Source organism: Drosophila obscura, unplaced genomic scaffold, assembly GCF_018151105.1.
Source record: "Drosophila obscura isolate BZ-5 IFL unplaced genomic scaffold, ASM1815110v1 contig_18, whole genome shotgun sequence".
NCBI lineage: Eukaryota > Metazoa > Arthropoda > Insecta > Diptera > Drosophilidae > Drosophila > Drosophila obscura.
Window position 1 is genome coordinate 135,474 of NW_024542767.1, and position 26,785 is coordinate 162,258.

Here is a 26,785-nt window from a genome sequence, read left to right on the forward strand (position 1 = left end):
TTATTTTCCTTACTTCTCGCCCTGTGAAAAGCCAATGGCATTGGTATGTGTGCCCACCAACACAAGTACACCGAAAAAACAGTTAAAACTAGCACGCAAACAAGGCTTTTATGGGTACTCAACCACACGTACATATGTATGTACATATACACCAGCACAGCACACTCCATTATTCTCTCTCTCTCCTCTGTCTTTACTTCGCCTCTCTTTATCGCTCTTCTCTTTGTGGCGCAGCGTCATTCTTTTTTACGCCATATTGAATTATTGCCGAGAGCCATTTGCCATTTGCCATTTTCTTTGGCTTTTTTTTACTACTTTTAGCAAGCCTACGTCAGATTTATTGCTTGGAATGTAGCAACCTTAATGTGATTTAACTGTTTTATGCAAAAAAGCTTACCCAAACACAGGGTTTTAAGGCTAAAATAGCTGTGGAAAATTTTCCCATTGCCAAATGTCTTCCTTTCTTTGTTTCTCTTGCCCACCCTTTCGTAAGTGTTTGTGGGAAATGTTAACATATAAGTTTGACCCTTTTAGAGCGTCAGTAATATGTTGGGATACATGCAATGATAATATATAGGCATATAAGCATGGTATTATTATTAATAGTCGAATTTTATTTACTTTAAGATCAGAGTGCAAAAAGTGGGCATGTTAAGCGCAACAGAGATATGTTAGGCCTCTGTTACGCCAATCGATAACACGCGTTAGGGAATTTTCGTGGCATTTTTGTGTCATTTCTCGCAGTTGCGTTTTCACCGATTTTATTTAAATCATTAATGAAATGTATCTTAAACTGGTGTCTATTGTTTATATATTCAGCATCTGCGCTGGTAGCTGCACTGCGAGCAATGAAGAAACCTCCATCCTGCCAGAGGGCTATGTGGATGCCACCCAGAGATCGACGCACACCAACAACTGGGCTGTGCTGGTGGATGCGTCCCGGTTCTGGTTCAATTACCGGCATGTAGCCAACGTCCTGTCCATCTACCGGTCTGTGAAGCGCCTCGGCATTCCCGACTCGCAGATCATTCTGATGATAGCAGACGATATGGCCTGTAACGCCCGCAATCCGCGTCCCGGCCAGGTCTACAACAACGCCAACCAGCATATCAATGTCTACGGCGACGACGTGGAGGTGGACTATCGCGGCTACGAGGTGACCGTGGAGAACTTTGTCCGCCTCCTGACTGGCCGCACCCAGAACGGTACGGCGCGCTCCAAGAAGCTGCTCTCCGATGCCGGCAGCAATGTTCTCATCTACCTCACCGGCCATGGCGGCGATGGTTTCCTGAAGTTCCAGGACTCGGAGGAGATAACCAGCCAGGAGCTGGCCGACGGCATCCAGCAGATGTGGGAGAAGAAACGGTGCTGCCCTTTGCTAAATATTTTGTAAACCGTTCATCAATTAATATTTTCACTGATTGCAGCTACAATGAGCTCTTCTTCATGGTGGACACTTGCCAGGCCGCCTCGTTGTACGAGAAGTTTAGTTCGCCCAATGTCCTGGCAGTGGCCAGCAGCCTGGTGGGGCAGGATTCGCTCTCGGTAAGAGGAATGCATATGAAAACAATGTTTTGACTATCTCGTCTGGTCTCCTAACCTCACAGCATCATGTGGATCCTTCGATTGGTGTGTATATGATCGACCGCTATACCTACTATGCCCTGGAGTTCCTAGAGAAGGTGCAGCCATTCAGCACGCGCACCATTGGCGAATTCGTAAGTGTGGATGGATTCGACTCTTCACTATGCTACGCCCTCCTTTCTGTTTTTACAGCTGCAAGTGTGCCCCAAGCGTGTCTGCATTTCGACTGTTGGCGTGCGTAAGGACCTCTACCGACGCGATCCCCACAAGGTGCCCATAACGGACTTCTTTGGCGCCATCAGGCCCACACGCGTCTCCACGGACCGCATCAATGTGACGCTGGCCAACGAGAGGTATGCCTAAGCGTACAAATATGTACATACAAGTATTACAGTGAGTGCTTCTCTCTTTCTCTCTCTCTCTCTCTTGCAGTGACTTTATTGCCAATCCGGAGGATATTTCTGTGACCAAGAGGCAGTTCAATATCATCATGGAGTCGCAGTTTCCGTCCGAATTTTTCAAATGAAGTGAGTGAGTGAGAGAAGTGAATCGAGAAAGACCAACCCAGCAAGCAGAAAAACCAAAAAAAGGCAGATCAGATTCATCATTCATGTGATAATATTAATTTTATTCGTAAATACATCATTTCATTATTAATACATGTGTAATTTATTAAATTTATATGTGATCTCGAATCGTGCTTTAAAAATCTCAATTATGGGCTTAGTTTTTTTTGTTCGTCTTAGTTTTCTGTTTTATATTTGCTAACATTTTCATTTCATTTCATTTCATTATCATTCTTCGGTTCGTTTTCCTTGTTTGTGTTTCTTATGCATATTACATCATGTTTCAGTTAAATTATATTTTGGTATCTACTATCAAACGCTCCCTAATCAATCAATCAATCAATCAATACACCAAGTAACATTCATATCAAATCCAAAAAAAGAGAGTAAACAAAAACCATATTTGTATACTTATATAAAAGGCGGGGGAGGAATCCCCCGCATATGTATGCGTATTGTATATAGAGTTAGAAATCCACACTAAAAACAAAAACACAAAAAAAAAACAAAATATTAACAGTATTCTACTACTCGTACAATATATAATTAATTGTTGGGTTTCATTTTGTTTCGCTTTCGCTTTTCTTTGCTTCGGCTTCGTTTTGAAATTTTCTAATTTGGGTATTCACAAATTCAAAGAGTTAACAATGGCCGCCAGAAGCGATCTCCAGCATTTCTCCATCTATCTCCCCTTAGAGCCCCGTACCCTACTACTCCCTTTTTAGCATATGGAAGGATCTACTTCGATTTTATATTATTGAATTCATTTATCGCCTCTTTTCTTTTCTGTTTTCGTTTCGTTTCTTTTTCTTAAATGAATGCACACACACATACCATACATATATCAATACACGAGTACATATACATTTGTATGTATGTACCACTCGTATTTACTCGTATGTTTGCCATAATTATATTTATTTCTTGATTTTATTTTTGTTTTTTTTTGTTTTTTTTTTTACTTTTTTGTGTGTTTCTTTTTTGTTTTTCTTTTTGTTTCATTGCATCAGTCCCATAATTTGAGTTGTAGGCTGGGGGTTTGTCCTCAAGATCAAGATCCAGATTAAGCACCATTAGAAGTTCGTATTGCATCCACGTCGTTAAACACTATTGGGACTATGGAATATCGATCACGGAACACGAGGGCAGGGGTGCATTGTGAGGGGTGGTTTTATTTGGGACGGGTCTGCGTCCGAATGGGGCATGGGGCATGGGGCATTGAGTTGCATTGGTGTGGAGTGGAGCGGAGCTGAGTGGGGTGTGTCTGTGTGTGTGGGTGGGGGCACAACAGTTATATATGTATGTATGTATGTAGTTGTAGTTGGTTAGGTAAGCGTCGCCTGGTGACTGCAACTGGTTATATTGGGTGCTGACCGGGACTGGGACTGGGAGTGGTTCTGTCTGTGTGTCCGTGTAAGTCTTTAAAATTAGCTAACTAATGTTATATGTATGCATGTATGTATGTATCTTGAGATGCCAGATGGGGAGAAAACATACAGAATTTGCTCTCTCCCTGCTCCACTGATCGTTCTGCTTATGTATTTACAAAGACACTTTCGGGGAGCAATCCGGGGGGGGGGGGCATTGGATTGTGGATGAGGATGTGGATTTGGATGTCTCTTGGATGGCAGGGACATACTAAATAGAATGGAGATGGGGGAGGCTATGGATGTTGGTTAAAGGTTAGAGGAAACGTCTGACTGGCCATGGCTTAGCTGTCCGCTGTCCTGTCCGGTCCTGTCCACACTTTCATTGATTCGAATCTCGATTACAATTACAGTTTTTATATCTAACACTTATTCGATAACACGCTGTGCAAAAATATTTTTCATTTTTCCCATTTATTTTTTTGTTTTTTTTTTTTACTTTTTATCTACTTTTATAATTTTTTTATTTTTAATTTCGCTTTCTCTCCATCTCTCTCGTCAGATGCTGTTATCGCCGCCACTTTCGTCTAATGCCGTTTTAAACTCTACAAAAAATGTTAATCGCCTGCCCCGCCCGACTATCCATCCATCTCTCCAGATCTCCTCTCGTACTCGTTATTTTTCGTACGAACTCGTATTAATTAATTCGCTTATGAAAATTCACATATATTTATATGTATATGCATATGTATGTATGTATACGTTATTTAAATATTCTTGCTATTTGGTATTTCGTATTTGATTTTTTCATTCTTTTCTTTGTTTTTTTTTTCCATTTGTTTGCTTGTAAAAAAACTCACTACAGAAAAAAAAATCAAAAATAACATTTGAAGGCAATTTGATGTCAGACTCTTTCTTAATTTCAATTTCTTTTCATTTTTTTTTTTTTTATATTTCTCGTCATTTTTTTCATCTTTGTTTTGGTTTTTTTTTTTTTTGGTTGGTATTGGGATGTTTCCTATCCGTTCTCGTTATCGTTCTCTGTCCCTTTCTCGTGTTCTTTTCATTATGTTTAAGTGTGTATAATGAGTGGTAGATCGATAGGGTGTGGCTGAGGAATCCATGGGTTTTACTATCTATAAAAGCTATGGCCAAACAACTTCGCAATAATGATCTATAATTCAGTTCTAACAGACTCTGTTCTACGATGTATATGTTTCCTTTCTTTCCGTTTCAGGTTCATTCCAAGTACAAAACAATCAAAAACCAAAGCCACAAAAAAAACAGCAATATGGCTGGGGGGACCTGCACTGCATCTGAATCGACCGACGCCTGCCTATCTACCCCAAAAACAATTTCTAGACATATTCGGTGTATACTTTTTGGGGCATTCAAGTGCTGCACCCACTCAGGAGATACTGCCATGGGTATCCATAAATACATAGATATCACATCTAGGATTAGTGCAGAATTATCTATTTTAAGATTTCCCCTTGTATATATCCTTGACTAGCAACGGCATTCCTAAAATAAACGGAAAGACAAACAAATCATTTGAATATTTTTCTCATTCGGTTATTGCTGGGGTGGAAAAAGGAGAATTTCATGGGGCCAGTCTCTCTCTTTCGACTGTTCCAATACAAGGTACCATATATGTTTGTGTAACGGATAACGGATATATTGACATATCCGATTCCTAACAGAAAATGAATTGGTTCATCGCCTGTAAGCGGGATAAATCCTCTGTCTAGTATGTACAAATCCGATCTCTAACACAGTGCGAGCAAGTGCGGTCGTCAATGGACGGTGGGGTTCCGGGCAGGATGTATACAAAAAGAAAATATAAAAATAAATAGAAAAGAGCAAATTTTTAAGAATTACATTTATTCAAAAATGTTGTTAAAAAATGTATACAGACAGCAAAAAAAATCAACAAAATTAATACATTTACAAAATAAAACGTAGTACGACGATATCGATAACAATCCGGGCATCAATATCGCCATGGGCGATAGGCGAATAGGGGGGGGGGGGGGGTTACACGACAGCACGATTACGAGCTTAAAATTGCGTAATCGTCATTAAAAAAAAAAAATCCTTTGCTCTTTGCATTTCTTGGTTTTTTTTTTGTTTTGTTTTGTTTTCCTTAGTTTTTCATTTCATTTCTTTCAGCTCTTTCAAAACATTCACTTTTCCTCTCGTATTGTATTGTATGGTCTATGCGTAATTTATGTGTATTATCTATACATATGTATGTATATATCTGTATATAAATACATATATACGAGTGTATATATATATATATATATATATATAAGTGTGGATGTGTGTATATATGTATGTACGTATGTATATTAAAAAAAAAATAATATGCATAATTAGATCTAGATTTATGTGTATGTTGTGTATGTGTGTGTGTGTGTGTGTGTGGGTGTTGGTTGTATGCATACATTGGGTATATCCTATATGTAAAATCGTGATTATGCGTTCTTAACTTAGGTATAGGTATAGTGTGTGTGTGTGTGTGGTGTGGGTGTGCTCCTCCTTTCTGCGCATATTACACATATATATTTATATATATATAGTGTGGGTGTGTGTGTGTGTCTCTGCCACCCCACTTTCTCACTTTCTCACTTTCTCACTTTTTTTTTCACCTTCTCGCTCGCCCTCGCCCTTTTCCTTGCCCACGCCCCCTATTACGCACACACAATACGATAAATAATCGGGCAAATGTGTGGGTCAAACTAAGATGCAATTGCTGTGGCAGCATATGTACCCCCAAACATATATAGTACATATACTAGTAGTATATATAATAGTATGTAATCTAGTATATATCTAGTATGTATGTATATAACATGTGGGGAGGAGTGGGGCTGTGGGGAGTGGTGGGGAGGGGGTACTAACAACATTACATATTATACTCCTCCCAGTGTGTCAACGAATCGGTACTGTGTGGTACTGTGTGTGATCTACTGCGCTCCTATGGAGAGCCCACCCACCCGGCACGGCTCCAGCTCGGCTCTTGCGCTGTTCGCAGCTTCATCGATAATTTCTCTACTACAACGGCCTTACAAGGATTGATGGACAGACACTATGCTACATGGACTCTACTATTTATACTTTATGTGGTTGGTTTCTCATCTCTCGCTACTTTCTTCGTTCTCGTTTCTCTCGTTTCTCTCTTTGCTCTTTGCTCTCTTCGGTTTTCTGTTTTCTGTCGGTGCTTCACCATTTTACAATACATACATATATATTTCTAGACTTTACATAGATAAAAAAAAAATATATATATTATTATCTGACATATGCACGCATCCTAAATGCTCGGCTATAGCTGTGTGTGGCATTGTGGCTACATAAACATTAAATATTCAATTACATACTCGTTACATAGTACATACTCGCTACATACATCTCGTACTCTCGTACTCGGTATTCATAGATGTTAACACATTTCGTCCAATCTCAATGCTCTCTATTCTCCTCTCTTATTCTTCTCTTCTTCTCTGTCTCTGTCTCCTCCTCCCCGCAGAGCTGGGCAAACAATCAAAAAAAAAAAAAAATGATTAAATGATTAATTCTTGAACACTCCACTTTTAGGTTAGAACTTTAGCTCTGTGTGGGGTGTTTGGTTGTGTGGCTGTGTGCATTGTGAGTGAGGATCAATGATTTGTTGTATGTATGTATGCGGGATATAGTACAGGGTAGTCAATAGATCGATCGATCGATCGATGTTCGGGGGCGGGCTGCTGGCTCCATAGAAACCAGACTACCAACCAAAATACACGATACGACAGACAGACAGACAGACATTATTGGGTATGGGTGAGGGGGGTCTCTCTACATTATGCATGTAGCAATAGTAATGATGGTCATTGTATTGTAAAAGCTATAGTAATAGTAGGTAGTAGGTAATAATAGTCCATAATCAATGAATATGAATCCATAATAGGCTAACAACTAATAGTTAATGATAATCGTAGGCATATAAGCATATAAGCATAATCATAAGTGGTAATCATATCATATCGTAACCGTATTCATAATAATATTCATAATCATATATATCCATATCCATAATCATAATCATAATCATAATAAAACATGCTCTACGTGTACGATTCTAAAATAATTCAGTCATCAGGTAACATTGTTTTGAACACAACTACAGTAACAGAAGCTGAGGTCGCGGGCGTGCGCTGGTGCCCACGTGTGGGCGTGGCAGTGGCAGTGGCTGTGGCTGTGGCAGTGGCATTCCTATTATTATTACAATTATTGTAATTCTTGTTGCTGTTGTTGTTTTTGTTGCTGTTGTTGTTGCTGTTGGTATTGGTATTGTTTTGTGGTGTTGGTGTGATTGCTGTTGTTGTTGTTGTTCTTGGGGTTGTGGTTCTTGTGGTTCTTGTTGGTGTTGGTGGTGTTGGTGCTAATGTTGCTTGTGATTGTTGTGTCGTCGTCGTCATCATCATTCCTGTTGCTGGCGTCGTCGACACGGCAGTCCATTGTTGTTGCTGCATTGCTGCGCGAGATGATAAAGAAGTCGATGCTGCTGCTGCTGCTGCGCCTGCTGCTGCTGTTGTTGATGATGATGATGATAATGGTGTGGCAGTTGCTGTAGGAGTTATCTGGGGTGGCATGGCACTGTCCATGGAGCAAGGCAGCTCATCATCGGTCTGTGTGTGCATATCGGCAGTGTGGATAGCTGATGTTACCACAGCAACACTTGCTGCTGTTCCCGTGCGCAGGCTGCCACAGTGGCCGTTGAGCATCCGCGCCGATGTTCGTTCTGGCAACGGTATTGGATAACAACAATGTTACGGACCACAAAGCTCACAATTGTTTCTGCTTACCATTTGCCATCTGACTTTGGCTCTGACTGTGACCCAGCTTGTCGCTCAACGTCGCTGTTGCTGCTGTTGCAGATGGCAATTGCTTGGCTATTGACGTTGCCATGCCCGTTACCGCTCCCAATCCCATACCCATACCCATTCCCAATCCCAAACCCAATCCTTTTGTGGCAGTGTTGCTTGTAAAATTGATTATCCTTCTGGGCAGTTTCTGTTGCTGTTGCAACGCCAGCAAATGCTGCTTCTGCTGGCGTGCGGTGGCAATCTCACTTAAATTGGCCAATGTCACCGCCGTCTTCAGCACGTGGGCAGGTGTCGGTGACGTGGGCATCGTCTTGCTCTTGGTCAATGCCGTCGATACCTTCGTGGCAGTTCCAGTTGCTGCTGCTTCCGCAGACGTTGTGGCTGGTATAGGGCGATGTGACATTAAGGCCGTTTGTAGAATTGATGTATATTGTTGTTGTTGTTGCTGTTGCTGTTGCTGCTGCTGCTGCTGCTGCTGCTGCTGCTGCTGCTGCTGTGGTTGTTGTTGCAGTTGTTGATGCTCAAGTCTTTTGTTCTCTTCTAAACTGTTGCCGCTGCTGCTGCTGCTGTTGTTGCTGTTGTTGCTGTGCGAGTAGTCCATGGCAGTGTCGTTGGCTGTGGCCGATGATCGTGCAATCTGCTCGGCAGCCGCCGTGAGGGTGGCCAATGTGGCCGCTGCCCCACTCAGCAGCGAAGTCTTCAGTATGGACGTGGACGTTGACGTCGAGGTGGAGGTGGAAGTGGATGTTGCCCTGCTGCCCTGCAACTGTGTCTGCAGCTGCTGCTGCTGCTCCCTGGGAACCCCGATTTCGATTTTAATCTTGGGCAGGTCCCGCAGCTGAGTTTGCAGTTGTTGAGTCGTTTGGCTTCTGTGCCGCACTGCCGCTGCCGCTGCTCCTGCTGACTGCTCCTGTTGCTGCTGTTGCTGCCGCTCCTGCGCCGCTTCCGTAACTGCAGCCTGAAGTCCGGGCGGTCCGGGTGAAGTCGGAGATGGTGCCGTTGCCGTTGCCGTTGCTGGTGTGGTGCTGGAAGGTGGTTGGTGGTGGGCAGCAGGCCGTGCTCAAGCATCTGCTACCTTATGCTCGCCGAGTTGAGCACGAAGGGCACATAGAACATTTTGCTCTCGAGCAGCAGGCTGGCGGCAGCCTGGATCTACAGGGAAGACAAGGAAGAATTAGTGAATCGATAGTGAGAGAGCGAGAGAGAGAGAGCTTGAGCTGGCAGTTGGACCTACCTCTGGTATGTGGGAGAGCAGCTCGCTCAGCCGCGCCTGTGGGTTCTGGGGCGACGAGTTCTGGAGGTAGGAGCGCAGCACCTGGATATACCGCTCCTGAATGCTCTCCAGTTCCACTTCTGCTGAGGAGGACAAGAGCAAATGGCATGAGAACACCCATTCGGGAATGGAAATGGGGGGAATGTGAATGCGAAACGTACCTTTGTTCAGCAGAATGTAGACCTTGAGGCAGACGTACTCCTCCATCTTGAGCTTGATGCGCCGGAACATGATTGTGATTTGGGTCATCTTGTCCACCATGTGGCCGACGTCCAGCTTCAGCTGCTCCATGGCAATGGGCTGGCCCATCAGCGTGGTCAGGCAGGTCTGCAGGGTGCTCAGATGGGAGTTTACCTCGCTCACAAATTCCGGATCGTCCTTGTGCAGGGGCTGGGCGGGCGAGGTCTGTGTGGGCGTCGGCGTCGAGGCGGGCGATCCATGACGACTGCCATGATTGTTGGCATTGCCGACTCCACCGCCGACTCCGGCTGACGCTACCGTGACCGCTGATCCCGCTCCGGATTGGTTGGAGCGCTTGCCATGCAGCGCCTGGTAGGCGGCCGTGGTGAGGATGAGGATCTCGTGCCACTTGTCGGTCAGCAGCTTGGTGTGTATCTCCACGGGTATCTCCAGGTAGAAGGGCAGCTTCTTCGTCCACGACACCAGCTTGTGCACGATGGAGTCGCCGATGTTGCACAGCTTCTCGCTGATCTCCGACTTGTCCTCGAGGAACTCGCTGAAGTGCGGCAGCGTGGCGATATCCTCCATGGCATCGCAGTCGATCAGCGTCTGGATCATGGCCAGCGCGTGCTCGTACGAGATTTGTCTGTCCTTGGACGAGCTCACCGCCGAGTCCAGTCGATGGCGCAGATGCACTATCTCGCTGGGATTGGTCAGGGCCGTCTTCAGTATGGTGCCGTTCATCAGGTGCGGCGGCAACGATGGCTGTGCCCCTCCGCCTCCACCGCCCCCAGTCGGATGCTGATGGTGGTTATGGTGCTGCTGACCCTGCCCCTGTCCCTGTCCCTGCTGCTGCTGCTGACCCTGTTGCAGGGGCGAGCTGAGGGACAGATGCGGCGACGACTGCTGCTGCTGCTGTTGCTGGGCCGGGCTGTGCATCGGCTGCGCTTGCAGCAACTCCGATTTCAACACGGGCCCCAGGAACATGGGCTTCATGTCCACGCCCCCGCCCATCAGCTTTGACTGTTGCTGCTGTTGCTGTTGCTGCTGCTGTTGCTGTTGTTGCTGTTGTTGTTGCTGCTGCTGTTGCTGGTGCTGATGCTGGGCCGCTGCTGCCACGGCGGCTGCCAACTGTTGCTGCTGCGGCGAGAGCAGGTGGTGGGGCGAAAGCTGCGCCTGCAGCTGCTGCTGATGCTGGTTGTGGTGGTGCTGCTGGTGATGCTGATGCTGCTGCTGGTGTTGGTGCTGGTGGTGATGGTGGATGGGCGAGTGCATCTGCTGCTGCTGCTGCTGGTGCTGCTGTTGTTGTTGCTGCTGCTGGGCGGCCTGCTGCTGCTGCTGCTTCTGATTCGTCTTCTTGTGCTTCTTGTATTTGACCTTGTACAGGTTGTAGACGGCGCCGCTGTTGCGTCCGCCTGGCATGCGATCCTCCCGAACGGCTGCCACAGAGAAGAACAGAGAGAACAGATGGAGATTAGCAAACGAAAGGTGGGCCGAGAAAACTCTTCTTTTCATTTCCCTCCAAAGTGTACTTTAGGGTGGGACTTGTCCAGGCAGATGTAAGTATTTATTGGGAATCACGATATCTGAATATGCGATATCGATTGCGAGATACAATGCGACTCCTTTATGTACAGCAAACATAGATTCCCTTACCAATATGTTGCCTTATGATTCATTGTTGAATGACTAACACTAAGCTAGATCAAGCATCAAGACATGAGTCCCGTCCCGAATCGATCGACAAGTGAATGTGTCCGTTCGCCTATGGAACATTTTTACACCGAATCAAATGCCAGGAAAGCTGCGAACAGTCCAAAGGACACAGATCGGAAATGATCAGGGTATGGGAAGAAGGAGTAGAAGATACTGAAGTAGAAGCTCTCGATGCGGTTTTCATACCCATACTCGAAGAGTCAAGGGCTACATTAGATCTCTGTTAAAAGTGGAGCAGCTCACATGTGTTTGCATATGCTGACTGAGTATGGGTATAGAAGTAGAGTCGCGACCACAGCAGCCACTCATAACGTTTAACTTGACTTGGGCCTTCAACGAGAAATCTTACTGATATCTTACTGATTGAAACTGTTGGAGACTTGGACATATGGACTCCTGTTGAGTCCTGTAGCACAGGGGAGTGGGAGTGGCAGTGGGTGTGGGATTGGGTGGGATTGGGGGCGATAATCCTTATCATAATACTCACCCTGCAGCACCATGCCCTGCTCAATGCATTTCTTAAATCGACAATACTGACAACGGTTGCGCTGTGCTTTGGTTATTTCGCAGGTGCCGTCCGCCACGCAGGTGTAGACGCGTCGGTTCTGCACCGTGCGCTTGAAGAAGCCCTTGCAGCTGTGAATGAATGGGGGAGGAGGGGGCTGGGATTAGTCTCTGGGAAGGATAGGGCTGATGCCGACACACTTACCCCTCGCAGGTGATGATGCCGTAGTGCAGGCCGGTGGCCTTGTCCTCGCAGATCATGCAAACCAGAGGCTGTTCGTCCTCGTCCGTGGGCTCGTGCGGCGCCTCGAGGCCCCCGCCTCTCCCGCCGGCTCCGCCCGCACCGCCACCGCCCACGCCGGACGAGTTGGAGCTGCCCCATTGCTGCTGGGCGCTGAGGTTGAGCGCCTGCAGCTGTCCGGGCGGCAGTTGCGAGTAATCGCCCGCCCACAGCCGCTCCATATTGAGGGCGTGTGGGGTGCGGAAGGGATGGGGTCGCGACCGCATGTCCTGGATGCGGCTCTGACCGAGGGAAAGAAGCAGCTGGGCTGCCTCTTCGTTGTTCTGTGGCCCCGCACTCGACGACCCCGACGGAGTGAGGGATCCGCTACCCGATCCACCGCCACCGGATGAGTGGGAGGGTGTGATGGAGCCAGCGGAAGGCGACGGCAGTGCCGCCTGGAGGCAGTGCACCTGACTGACCACGCCGCTCTGCTGCTGCTGTTGCTGCTGTTGCTGCTGTTGCTGCTGATGCTGCTGCTGTTGCTGCTGCTGTTGCTGGTGGGGCGACTGTTGCTGCTGCTGCTGCTGTTGCTGCGGATGGGGATGCGGATGGGAGTGGGGCGTGCCTGGGCCGGAGGAGGGCGGTGGCGGCTCGTAGCCCCAGACCATGGTGCGGACGCCACAGCTCTCGCCCATGATGACGGTGGGCGTGCCGCGCGGCGGCGTCTGCGAGGGCGTCTGCGGGGATAGCTGCGACGAGGAGGAGGACGACGAGGGGTGCGGCGACGGGCACTGCACGGAGCCCCCATTGCCACCCACTCCGCCCACGCCGCCACCAACGGGACGCAGATTGCCCAGGGGGCCGCCAATCACCTCCGGCTTGACGCCGTTGATCCGCGCGTTGCTGAAACAGACCATCCGTTGGGCGGCCACCGCAGCGGCCGCTGCTGCTCCGCCCGCGGACTGCATGAGGTGGGGCAGGCCAACCGACACCTGCTGGTGCACCTCGCTCTTCACCCGGAAGAGGATCGCCGCGTCCCGGTTGGGGTGGCGCAGGGCGAGCGACGCCGGATGCATCAGTGCCAGCGCCTGCGGTGGCGGCTCCCTTTGCTGCTGTTGCTGCTGTTGCTGCTGCTGGTGGTGGTGCTGCTGCTGTTGCTGCTGCTGCTGGTGGTGTTGCATGTGCGGCGACTGCTGCTGATGGTGCGGCGAGAGATGCCGCTGACCCTGTGTTCCCGCATTCGGTTCCTTCTTCACCCGCACCAGGGAGTGGGGCGAATGCTGCTGCTGCTGTTGCTGGTGGGGCGATTGCTGCTGCTGCTGCTGTTGCTGTTGCTGCTGGCCGAGTAGGTGATGCAGGTGGAGCTGTTGCTGCTGGGTGAGGTGCTGCATGGACTGGCTGAGCAGGTGCTGCGGACTCTGGCCCAGCTGCAGCTCCGTTGGCGGGCTGTTCTTCCGCAGGGTCAGCGGCTGTGTCAGTTGCTGGTGCAGGTGGTGCGTCTGGACGATGGTCGTGGACAGGCCGTGCCCCCCGCTGCCGCTCAGCGGTCCGTGGGAGAGCTGACCCACGCCCAGGGGCGGACTGGCCCGGCTCAAATGCTGCTGGGAGGAGCTGATTGACGATGAGGATTCCCGATCCCTATCCCGCTCCCGCTCTCGCTCTCTCTCCCGCTCCCGTTCTCTGTCTCGATCCCTGTCTCGTTCCCTCTCCCGCTCTCGCTGTGTGTTGGAGGTGGAGGAGGGCGAGCCAGGGGGTGGTGGCTCCGACTTGATGCGCGACGGGGTGACCAGCACCGTCACATGCCCGGCCGCTGCCGCTGCTGCCGCCTTGCTCTCCTGCTCCCGCTCACGCTCCCGCTGCTGGTGGAAGGCGAGCATCTTGGTGGAGACGGTGAGCAGGCGCTCCTCCTTGACGGATCGGATCACGCTCAGATTGACCTCGCCCGGGCTCTGCTTGCTGCTGGCCGAGGACGACGACGACGAGGAGGCGGCGGAGGAGGTGGTGGTGGAGGTGGAGGACGAGAGCAGACCGTTGGTGGGCCCGGGATGGGGCCGCTGGCCCGTTGTCGTTGAGGGCTTCTCCTCCAGGGAGTCGGGTGAGGCGCGACTGCTGCCGCCGCCATTGCTCGAACTGGATGCTCCGCCCCCGTTGTTATGCGGTGGCGTTGGGGTGGCCCGCGTCCCAGCCCCACCTCCTCCTCCGCCGCCGCCGGCAGCTCCTGATGCCGTGGTGCCAGCCACCTCCGACGAGGGCGGACTGCTGGATCGCACCTGATGCTCCGTGGGCGGCGGTGACATCGCCGAGGAGGCGGCCGCCGTCGTTACCGCGCCGCTCGAGGAGTGAATCTCTGAGTGCTCCTTTTTGATACTTGCTCCGGAGCCGGCCACCTGGCCGGCCTTGGATGTGATGGTGATGGTGCCGCTGCTGCTGCTGCTGCTGGGACAGGTGGTAGACAGCGAGGATGACGAAGATGTGGAGGAGGCGGAGGATGTCGACGACAGCGATGATGTGGAGGAGGAAGCCACCGCTGATATGGACGTGGACACGGATGCAGCTGCCGATGATGCCGCTGTTGCTCCGCCTCCACCACCGCCTCCGCCTCCAGATCCCATTACCGTTCCCGCTGACGCCACCGCCGCCAGGGACACGGACACCGCCACCGATGCGGCCGTGGCCGATGTGGTCAGTGGCAGGGGCAGGGGCAGTGCCATGGGCAGCGGCAGGCTCAGTGGCAGCGGCAGCGGCAGCGGCAGTGGCAGTGGCAGGGCTAGGGGCAGCGCGCCGGCTGAGCCGCTGTCGCAGAGCTTCGGTGACATCGGCGCCAGGAGGTCCGGCGACGAGGTCGATGTGTCCGCAATGGACTCTCCGTCACTGCTGCATCTCGAATCGATTTTCCGGCGTTTGAGTTTGAGGTCTTGAAAAAGGCTCATTTTATCGAGCTCGCTGTACGGGCCACGGCTCAGTGTCATAATTCCTGTTCGATTCGGTGGGCAGTTGAAGAAAAGAAACAGAAGACACGAAATTAGTGGCGGGACTCAAGCTGAGATCGGTCGGTTCTGCGGTGTACTGGCCAGCCCCTCAGGGGGATACCAGACAGCACAGGCTTACAGGCTAGAGGCTAGAGGCTTAGGGCTAGAAGATTCCTGTGGGAATCCTTTCAGAGTGGATCGATACGTATCATTAGCATAAACATTAGCATTAACATTAACGACTTTAAGTTTAAATTAATTAAAGATAAACAAGTCGAAAAAACAAACAAAATTCCCCCATCCCATCTATCTGGCTCTCTGCCGCTCTATTTCTGTCTAAGCAAGTCTAAAGACTCGACAGGGACCGTACTCATCATGAGCTAAAGTTTAAAAATCATAAAATAATAATTAAATTTTAGGTAAACTCCAAGAGTTCCTTTGAGCCCATACAAAGTTACCAATTGAATGGCCACTTGCCACCAAACATACAAACAGACGATACTCCCTACAATCCAACTATATTGCACATAGATACATACATTAATATGTACAAATATTAATTACTATATTGTGTGTCTAGTAACTCTAGATATTATCTTGTGATTAGTTTTAAAATCATTTGAAACTTTTTTAAATCTTCTTTTTAATCTTTTCTCTTAATCTTTTTTTTTGTTGTTTAAATTTTCCCCAATAATGACTTGATATATTATTATATTTATCAATTAAATATTAATGATGCCACACAAAAATTTACTTTATAAACTGCTAAAAGAAGTTCATGGAATAACTAAGCCATGGAAAGATCTCATATCAAACTGTGAAATTAAAACTCTCCTACAACTACTCTAGTTCTACGTTTAGCTCAATCAACATTGTAGCAATACTGATACGGATACTGGATAATTATGCATCTTAAAAGTCGAAAGTTGAAACTATTTAAATAATGCTTCCAAATTGGAGCTAACAAATTGCAATTAAAACATTAACAAGAACTCTGGCTGCAGTTCCATTCACATAAAGCAATTTAAGTCTTTGAACCCAAGAGCGTAAACCAGGAATTTATCTGAATCGAAAATCTGTTTGCAACCTCAGTGATTTCTATTATTGTGTTTATTATTGTTTCTATACTAAAACAGCTGCAGAAGTAATTATCTTCCTTGCTTAGTTTGTCCATGGCAACAACTATTACACTTTTTTTTTAAATCTCTAATGCTCGTATGCAGCTCTTTCAATTTCTTCCTTCGATTGACTGACGCTTCGAAAATATTTTTATAATGTCCTCAATTGTTGAAATGGTGTTTGGAATTTCTTATACAGAATTTAAGACATCTCGACCAGATTAAGCTGGAGACTTGCACAGTAAAAATATTGGCATTTTAAATGCCTCAGCTAACTTTTAAAGTTCTTTAAAAATATGTAGGTATATAAAAATATATGCACCATAAATTAATTATATTAAATTATATTTTTTGTTTAGCAATAAGCATACTGCAGTGGTGACAAGCTGCGCCCCTGTGTAAGCTGTTCCCTGAGTTATATCTGGTATGAATATTATTCAATCGAATTCGTCATTTTGTACGATGAAATTCCACTGATTTAGATTTGGATTTAAATTATATATATTTCCATACGCTTTTATTTGCAGACTGTAGAGCTAAGCAAGGACTGGCTGGAGTTCTAAGCCCAAAGGATGCGCTCTTCTAGCAAAAAATGTAAAACCAGGAACGGGCAAACAATTCAAGGCCATTTACGGATAGAAATTTATACGAGTCTAGCAAAAATCACACCTACTCGTAGAAGTTCCTAAAATTTTATGGTTTTTCCTTTTTTTCTGATTCTTGTAATTCGCCCTGACAAAAAGGCTGCCAAGCAGTGGAATTTAACCTCATCATCGTTGCTACCATATCCACATGGCTGGGAATCTTTAATGCAGAGATCATATGTACCATATGCATATGCATAAGTTTGCATTTCATTTGTATTTGTTGCGGAAGTTTCTGCGGTTTCTGTGTGTGCTGCCGATGGAATAGAAACAAATAACATAAATTTGCATTTACTTCCCTTCCACGGAGCAAAATAAAAGCGAAACAGATGATGATCAGGCAGCAGCAGGTGACGGATCAGACACAGCTTGAAGCTGACAAATGCCAGAACTGGTTGGGCCAACATTCCGATACGCCGCACAAATTTTATCTGAGAGATTCGCCTGATCGCATTTGATCAGCATTTGATCTGATCTGAGATCCAATTTACAGTTTACACCCAACCCATATCAGGGGTTCATGGCTCTACGTTTGCTTTCAGGGATTACAATTTGTGGCCAGGGGCAGACCCCAAATACGAGTCAGAGTCGGAGTCCGAGCTGCATTAGGAGCTGGAGTGGGAGCTGGCAGTGGGAGCTGGCAGTGGGTGGTGCAGGCACTTGTAGTGGCTGAGCTTTCGATTGTTCTGAAATTCTATCTCCCTGCAGCACACACTCTCTCTCCCATTCTCTGACTCTCCGACACTCTGCCCGCTTGTTTCGTTCGGTTTGGTTCGGTTCGGTTCGCTTCGGTCACTTGCTGCTGCGTTCGCCCAGCAACGACATTTCCATCTGTGTCTCTGGCAGCCGTTTGGGTGCGTGCCTGCCTGCCTGCCAGCCTGCGTGCCTGTGTGCGCATTGCGCGTGTATCTATCTAATGGCGATTTCTTCACGCACACTCAGAACTTCGGCTGGCTCCAAATGCTGCCCCTCCCGCCCCTACCACCCCGCCACCCAACACACAACACACGATCGGCTATCTATCGGCACTCGGCAAAAGTTCGCTCTCGTTCGCTCTCTCTCTCGTTCTCTGCCTGGCCGACGACGACGACGACAACGTCGACGATGTCGACGACTGGGGGAACGACGACTACAATGTCGTTTGTGTGTGTATTTTTAAAATTTGACCTATTTTCATTATCAAGCGCAAGATTATTCTAAACAATAAAACCATGCGTGCCTCTCTTCTGTGTATATCTTTGGTCGTCGGTGTTTCTCTGTGTGCCAGTGTGGGCGCGTGGAGCCAACGAATATCGTCTGTGTATTATTGTGTCTGTATATGGGGGGAGATATACAGATATACATATGTATATGTATATGTACATATATGGATATTGTCCCGTGCTATCTCTTTTTTTTTTGTGCACCTGTCCGCTCCAGCTGAAGATCAACAGAAACTGCAGTCCTGCATGGGGCAGACAGGTGTAGAATAAATACATATATTGATAAATATTCGGTTCTGGTCTCTGGCATCACTTGGGATCAACAGTTTCAATTACATTTGTAAAAAGAAAGTGAATTACTTTTAATCCATAATTCGAATGATTTTTTTTCGTTGCATTATGGGAAATTTCTTGGGCAAATTCTCTCCCCCGATTGTGCCCTAGCCAGAAGGGAGCCAGAGGGGATTATTCCTTGTTAATTCTAGCGATAAGTTTGGGTTAAAAATGTTGCAGGGGCGGGTGGTTTCGGCGGGCTTTCAATTGGAGTGTTGCATTAATATTTTTTTTATATATATATTACACATTAAGTATTCCAGACATATTTGTTGTTGCTTAGTTATTAGTTATGTACACATGTATATCAATCTGTACATATGTATGTATGTACATATGTATTTATGTAGATATATTTAGTTGTGGAAAAGCGGGCTTAGATCGGCTGCTGGAAGCAGCAAGAGAGCCCAGAGAGAGAGAGACTGAAACTGGGGGAGTTATATTGCATATTGGAAAGCTTCCATTCCATTTCAAGTTTTAATTAATTATTATTAATTATATTATTAATTATTTTCCCCCATTTTCCATTTCTCTGGAAACTCTCAGCAGTGGGGTGGGTCTGGGTCTGGGTCTGGGTCTAGGTCTAGGTCTGGGGTGTGGGCATGTCTAGGGTTAGTTTGGTTTTGGTTTTGGGGGGAGGGGATATATTGTAGTCACAAAATTACCTATGGATGTCATTGTAATTTGTTTTGTTCTTGTCTTTGCCAATTTCTCAAATTTGGATAAAAACAAAAAATTCTCTTCTTTGCCGATTGGGTTTGCTTTTAGCTTGTTGCTGTTTCTTTTCTTTTTTTGCATTTGTGTGTTGCTTTTGCTTGTTTTTGTATGTATGTGTTTGGGTGTCTGTGTGTTTTGGTATCTTTGTTTTTGTTTTTGTTTGGTATTATTGTGACTTCAGGTTGAGGAAGCATCTGCCAAGACTGCCAACTGCCAACTGCCACTGCTACCTTGGGGCAGGGCAGGGCAGGCTCCAAGCCAAATGCATTTCCAACACAGGATGGTGGATTAGTGGTGGTGCGGGGGTGTGTATTGTTGGGGTTGTAGTTGGATGACTTGCCAATTGTCGGATATTTTCGAATTTGTTCACATTTGTTTTCACTTTTGGATTTTGGAATTTTGGAGTTTAATTTTGGTTTAGGTTTTTGTTTTGTTGCTTTTTGCGTTTTTTTTTTTGCTTTTTGATTTGTTTGACTAGAATTTTTTGGGGTAGAGGGTAGAGGGAATTATGTGAGTGAGTGGCTGTGCTTGAGGGGCTGTGATTGTGGCTGTGGGGGGTGGGCGAGTGAGAGGGTGGTTGAGTGGTGGTTGGGGTTTCAAATAGAATCAGATCACCATACGCTTTATGATAGGGGGGGGGGGCGCAGTTTGGTTGGGGGTGGTGGGTTGATGATACGCAGAAAGAATATACGATATATGGAAAAACAATACTAACGGCAAATGGGCGGCATACGAGACTTTTTCTTATAATAATTATTGTAATTGTTGTAATGTATTATTATTATTATTGTTGTTGTTGTTGGTTGCTGTTGTTGCTGCTGTTATTATTGTTATTGTTGCTGCTGTTGTTGTTGTTGTTGTTGCTGCTTATTGTATTATTATTGTTGTTGCTGTTGCTATTGTTATTGTGGGAATTGCACTTGTTGCACTTGCTCGGATGGCACGCATTCAGTCCCAAAATTGTTGATGTTGTTGCTGCGGTCACAGCGGTTGGTGTTGCTGTTGCTGCTGCTGCTGCTGCTGTTGCTGCTCCTGTTACTGCTGCTGTTGTTGTTGCTAATGTTGCTGTTGTTGCTGTTGCTGAAATAGTTGTTGCTGTTGTAAAGTCATTTTCCGGCTGCTGCTGCTGCTCGGTTTTGACCAACGACAGCTCCGCCGGAGTTGGAGATGCCGAACCAGAACCAGAACGAGAACAAGAACCAGAACCGGAGGCTGCAGCTTTATCGCTGCCCTTGTCGCCGCCCTCGCCATGATGATGGTAGTGATGATGGTGGTGGTGGTAATGATGGTGATGGTGATCATTCGGAAACGCTTCTTGTTCATTGCTATTTCCGCCTTGCAAACCGGAATCATCGCTGGCGTCTGCCAAGTCGACGGCGCTGCCGCTAACAGCGCTGTTGCTGTTGCTGTTAATGTTACTGTTACTGTTACTGTGGGCACTGTTGCTGCTGCTGTTATTATTATTATTGTTGTTGCTGTTGCTATTGCTGTTGCTGTTATTGAGTGTGGCATGGGGCAGTGTGCCGTTGCTGTTGCTACTGCTGATGGTGCACTTCTTTAGCAGCGTCTTGGTCAGCGGCGTCTTGATAATAATCAGCTTGTTGTGCTCCAGCAGCACGTCCTTGACGGATGGCTCATCGATGTCGTTGTTGTCGCTGCTTCCATCGCTGTCACCGCCGCCTCCGCTGCTGCTGCTGTTGCTGTTGTGGTTGTTGTTTTTGCTGCTGCTGTTGCTCTTGCTGCTGTGGTTGTTGTTGCTGTTGCTGTTGCTGTGATTGTGTCGGGCATGTCGACTGCCATTGACCAGGCTCCTCGGATCCTCGCGACCATTGAGCCGAACCTCAGCGTTTCCACTGCCACTGCCAGCCAGGCAGAGGCACGAGTCGAGTGCATCTGCAGCTGCGGCTGCGCTGACTGCCGTCTCTGCTGCTGCTGCTGCTGATGCTGGTGCCTCACAGTCCTCTGTGGCAGCGACGGTGGAAGCAGCAGCAGCAACAGTTGGTGCCGGCCCACTGGCCTGCGGCTCGAGGATCAGTGGCTGGTTGCTGGCGCTCATTTGGGGGGTGGTGCTGTTAGATCTTGGGTTAGATCTTGGGCTTCTGGATGTCGGTTAACCGTTGCGATTGCTCTGGCCATGCTGGCATCCGTGCTGCTTCCGGCTGCTCATCCTGCCAATCCTTTATCCGTTGTACGTTATTCCTTGCCCGATATCCGTTTTTTTCGTATCTTAAACTATTTTTTTTTTTTTTTATTTAATTTTTTTTTTTTTTTGGATCACAGCAGCAGGGAGGGAAATGTTTATTTTTATTGGCAGCTCCTTCTGCCCTCTGGCCTCTGGCCTCTGCCCACTGTCCTCTCGTTGTTCTTCGTTAATTGTTGAATCAAAAACAACACACAGATAAATCAAAATGGTTATGGGATATGGCTGTGTGGCTGCATTGCTGTTCTGTTTAGTTCTCTCATCCCGTTTCTTCGTCGTCTGCGTCCATTGCCAACAAGAAACAGAAATCACTCAAAAAAAAAAAACATACAAATCACAAGAGTAACGATATCGTTATCGTTATCGATATCGATAGTTATGGGAACAGAACGGAATGGAATAGAATGGATCGAATGGGCGGGCGTGGATCGGTGGAGCAGATCCGCTTGAAATGGTTTGCACTTCCGTTTTTATCCTTGAGAAATGAGACTGGATATGGGATATGTGTGTGTGTGTGTGTACATGAGTGTGTGTGTGTGTGTGTTGGGACGGGGGTGTGGGTCTTCTTTGGGTCATGGATCGTGGGGTCGTGGGGTCGTGTGGGTCAGACTAATGGCACATACCACTCTTGGCTCAACTCTTGCCTCTATATACTTTACATACGAGTAAAACTCTCGAATTTCAGTTTTCAGAATTTCCAACAAACAAACAAAAAATATTCATATATCCATTTATGCATTTCGCAAGAGAAACAGAAAAAAAAATAATAACAAAACGTTCTTGTTCCGGGGGATCTCGAAACCGTTAACCGTTAACCGTAACCGGGTAGCCCGTAGCCCGTAACTTTTGTGGAGATCAGATCAGATGCACATGTTGTCCGTTAAACCGTTAAACCGTTAGGCGCTGCAACCGGGCAACGCAATCCGCAAAAACTTAAACACGGAACGCCACCCGTCCAAGTCCGACCCGGAGTCGGATTTGGATTTGGATTTGAATTTTTGGAGTCGGAGTCGAAGCTCTGAGTCGAAGCTTGCAATCTCTTCCGTGTGGCGACGACAGCGACCAGCGACAGCCCGTTGCTGTGCTGCTGTTGTTGTTGTTGTTTTTATTGTTGTTGTTGTTGTTGTTAATGTTGCTCTGGGATGTTGCTCTCCGCGGCCAACGTGCGTGCATGCGAACGAAATAAAGTGAAATGAAAGGAGTAAGCGAGCGAAAGAAAGCAGCAGCCACAAAAGCGCTGCCACTGCCACTGTCGCGGTCGTCGTCGTCGTCGCTGCTTCAGCAACACAGCAACAGCAGCAACAGCAACAGCGCCAAGCTATGCCAGCGCAGGCGTAGACGCCTGCCGCCACACTCACTCCCCACACCACACCACACACTCTCTCCCCACTCACTCTCTATCCCTATCTCTCTCTCTCTATCTGTCTCTGTCTCTTTCTCTCCCTTTCTCTCGGGGTACTCCCCAAGCTCCATCAAAATAATTTCGACCGAAGAGTTGCTGCCAGCGATCGGCGCGCAGCCCAGGCCAGACATTAGAAGCGCGACAGAGCCAGAGCCAGTGACAGAGAGCAGAGGCAGAGTCATAGAGACATAGACATAGGCCAGGGACAGCGCAGTTGGCGCTCAGCGCAGAGCAGCGACGCTGACTGCAAACGAAAATGAAAACCAATAGACAAAAAGTAAAAAAGAAAAAAAAAGCACACAGCAAATACAACAAAAGCAAGCGCACGTCAACACCAACACCAACACACACACACACACATAGAAATAGGCAAAGGCAGAGGCAGAGATAGAGGCAGTGGCAGTGGCATAGGCAGGCACGAGAGCATACACGAACGAACATACTTGGCCGAACACGACGTCGACGTCATAGTTATGATTTCGGGCAGGCAGCAGGAAGCAGCAGCACCAGCACTCTCTCTCTCTCACTCACTCTCTTTGTCTCTCTCTCTCTCGCCCGCCCGCTTGGGGGCTCTAACAGTTGCATGTTTGTTTGCCTGCCAACACTCCGCCTGCTCCCTGCCCCTCCCCCACACCTATACGCTGGAGTTCATTGCAACGGCAAACGGGCGAAATGTGGCAACATAGAACAGAGAAATTCTATCGCAGCCCCCCCACCACCACCCCCCAACCGTTGCATTGTGCACCACTTACATATCTAAGTATTGCATTCAAATTAGAATTTGAGCAGAGGCAGAGACTGAACATACACAACACACACACACACACACATATGTATGTGCATAGGTACCGTATGTATGTATGTGTATGTGTGTGGTGTCTGTGTGGACGTTGACCGGCTAAACCGAGTTGGGGAATGTTGGAGCGGGGCGGCAGGGCGGCAAGGAGGAAGCGCACTCGCTGAAAGCTTCTTGCTGCCCACCCCTCCCCCCTAAAAAGCTTCTTTTTCCCATTGCACATTGCATATGCTCACCAACCCACCCCCACCCCCACACCCCACCACCCCTGGCAACAGCCTTGTGTCAAAACTGTGCCACATGCTGCCATTGCACTCGCTTTGGATGATGACAGGGGCAGGGACAGGGGCAGGAGCGCAGGCAGGCGGCTGCTAGGAAGAAGGAGAGATTGCCGAATGGTTGGTGGGAGAGAGGGAGGGAGGAGGGAGGCAGGGAGGGTTTGGGAGCAGCAGGAGCTTTGGCGAGAGGGAGAGAGTGCTGCAGTATATATGTAGATTGTTGCTTCCTACTCTGCACACTCTCTCTCTCTCTCTCTGTGCTCTCTCTCTCTCTCTTTCTCTCTCTCTGTGTGCTCTCTTTCTCTCTCACTCTCACTCTCTCTCTCTCTCATTCTCTATTTTAATCGGCCCCCGAAAAGGGAGTTTAGATCGAAAGTTCTATGATCAGGCCGCAAAGACAGTCCCTAAAGCAGGCTGTAAGGGTGTAACGGTGTGTGAGTGGGTGGGTGGTGTGGTTGGGTGGCTGGTTGGGGGGTTGGTTGGTTTACAGAAGTAAAAGTTAATTTGAATTAGGAGCAACAATTGCAACGATAATGTTAACAATGGGCAATGGCAAGGCGATTGCGCAACGCGGACCATGGCAAGTGGAGCGAACAGTGGACAGTGGGGACAGTCGACAGTGGAGACAATCGCCAATGTCATGGAATGCCACGAAATGCCAAATACGCCAAAAGAAATTGGCATCTTCTTCTGCTCCACCTCCAAGAAAATATACACTGCACCACAGCTGGGCAGCGGGGGCTGCCTCTCCTTCAACGATTCCCTTTCCCTTGGTGGGATTATGGGATACCAAATAAAACAACTAGAATTGTTGGAAACCATATCACATGTTCGTAGTTCCCATTGCCATATTCATTTCAACCCAAAATATCCCTGCAAGATCTGTGAGTCCTCCGAGGAACGATCAGCCAGCCCAGCGACAGACTTTCTTATGGCTCCGTTTAGCATTAATACAAATGAACCAACTAATTGAAGTGAAATAAATGAGAATAAAATCTGACTACTTATTGTTCTGTCCCCTACTTACAAGTGGAGTTGCAATAAATAAACAAATATATTAAAAAAAAAGAATAATAATAATATATTTCTCCCATTGTAGGTAGGGATGGTAGAGAACAGTTTACATTTACATTTAATTTCACTGCCAGAGATAAAGGATAAGATGCGAGGCATAATCATACGGGAAGGATCAGGGCCGGATTAGCCCTTAGGCCCTTAGGATTCAAGGGGGCTGCCGATGCAAATGCTAACAGAAATTCCAAATAATGAGTATAAAATATAATAGCCACCGAAAATTAACAACCAAAAAATATACAAAATAATAACCAAAAAAACCAAACAGCTATAAGTTTTTATTTCAAATGAAAAAAAGGAAGGCGACTAGGGCAAGTAGGGACCACAAATTGATGGTTACAGGGTCCTAGAGGGTCCCGTTGAGTGTCGATTATGCCCTGAGAAGCATTCAATCCACTGCTACACATGTATGCACATACATGATACGATACGATACCATATCATTCTGGCGCTAAATGGCAATTGGTTCTTTCTGGCTGGTGATTGTATCAAGAGCTTCGGCCCAACGAAAGTTTCGAGCTCACCTTTCCTGCTGTTGCTGCTGTTGGTGCCGTTGCTGTTTGCTTGTCGATTTTGTTGCTTTCAATTCGTTCGTTGACCATTGTCCGAAAGCACTTTCGATTTCAAATCACATTGCAAATGCTCTGCTGCTGGCAGCAACAGCAACAACAGCAGCAACAACAGCAACAACAGCAACAACAACAGCAACAGCAGCAACAACAACAGTAAAAACATACAGCAATAATTGTTTGGCGCACATTTCATTTCCTTATTGCTCACTGACATTTTGCCACACACACACACACATAGCATACACACACACACACATACGCAATGCATAACGTAAATGGCTTACGACTTTATAATGAGCAACAACAACAACAACAAGAGCAGTCGCAGCAGCAGCAGCAGCAATCAAGACGTCGCCGTCGCCGTTGCCATTGCCATCGCCGTAGCTGAGCCGCAGCAGAGGCTTGGCTTGGCTTGGCTTGGCTTTGGGGTTGCCCCGCAAAATGTTGTTGCTGTAAGTTGCTGTAATGTCAGGAAGCCTTTGGCTCAAAGTTTGTCTCTTCCACTCCCTCTCTTGCACTCTCTCCCGCTCTCGCTCTCTCGCGCTGTTGCTTGGTGCCAAAGTGAAAGTTGCACGTTTTGGTTGGCGGCAGGCTGAGGAGGAAGCGGGGGGGTGCCTAGGATTCTGATCGCAGCGCAAAGCGAGAGCCAGAGAGAGATGGCATGCGGAAATGTACTCGCACGGGTACGTGTATGCAACTTGCAGTTTGGCTGGCCACAGAGAGCGATCGTGGCGCTCTCTCTCTCTCTCTCTCTGTATCTCTACTCCCACTCTCCCTCTCTCTCTCTCACTGTCTTTCTCTCTGAGAGAGATCGCTGAGAGAGCGCGTTTGGGTACGTTTTGAGTACTCACCGGACCACAGTGCCGGGCCAGGCATTGCTGCAGCTGGAGTCTGGCGTGACGTCGTTTGGTTAGCTGCTCCTTTGGGGGGGTGTTGGTGGGGATTGGGGGGGAGTTCTGTGCTTTGGGTTGCGCGCGATTCTGGGATGCCGTTGCTTCTTCACTTGGCACTTTACTTTACTCGATCTGTACCTGGATCTGGATCTGCCTCAGGATCTGGATCTGGATCTCTTCACGCACACTCTCTTTAAAGAACACTGGAAAAAAATGCATGCCGCCTTGGGACTCTCTCCTGTCCGTATTTGTTTCCGTAGTTTGTTCCGCGTATTTTGCCAATTTGTAATTTTATTTTAT

At 47.6% G+C, this 26,785-nt stretch overlaps 3 protein-coding genes across 5 annotated transcripts; 1 reads left to right on the forward strand and 2 right to left on the reverse strand.

The window, feature by feature from the left end:
* Positions 1-718: 718 nt before the first annotated feature.
* Positions 719-4,988, forward strand: LOC111075049 (putative GPI-anchor transamidase). Of its 3 annotated transcripts, none has more exons than XM_022368122.2 (6): positions 719-1,365; positions 1,428-1,545; positions 1,608-1,718; positions 1,777-1,937; positions 2,017-2,111; positions 4,755-4,988. In XM_022368122.2, exons 1-5 carry the CDS (start codon positions 782-784, stop codon positions 2,108-2,110), a joined length of 1,068 nt encoding a protein of 355 aa, XP_022223814.2. In that variant the 5' UTR covers positions 719-781; the 3' UTR covers position 2,111; positions 4,755-4,988. The 3 variants fall into 3 exon arrangements, with proteins under 3 accessions (XP_022223814.2, XP_022223813.2, XP_022223812.2); XM_022368121.2 differs by lacking the exon at positions 4,755-4,988 and adding an exon at positions 4,080-4,246; XM_022368120.2 differs by lacking the exon at positions 4,755-4,988 and having other exon boundaries at positions 720-1,365; positions 2,017-2,241.
* Positions 4,989-7,923: 2,935 nt separating this feature from the next.
* LOC111075051 (ras-interacting protein RIP3-like) lies at positions 7,924-9,427 on the reverse strand (the record flags this gene model as incomplete). Its single annotated transcript, XM_022368126.2, has 2 exons — positions 7,924-8,306; positions 8,371-9,427. Coding segments are annotated over 2 exons (1,440 nt in total), but the record flags the coding sequence as incomplete, so codon positions are not given.
* On the reverse strand, positions 9,404-26,625 carry LOC111075038 (hormone receptor 4). Its single transcript, XM_022368102.2, has 6 exons — positions 26,444-26,625; positions 12,270-15,261; positions 12,048-12,196; positions 9,826-11,283; positions 9,626-9,747; positions 9,404-9,543 (listed from the first exon to the last, which is right to left on the reverse strand). The coding sequence occupies exons 1-6, from the start codon at positions 26,466-26,468 to the stop codon at positions 9,463-9,465; spliced, it is 4,827 nt and encodes a 1,608-aa protein (XP_022223794.2). The 5' UTR covers positions 26,469-26,625; the 3' UTR covers positions 9,404-9,462.
* Positions 26,626-26,785: the final 160 nt, after the last annotated feature.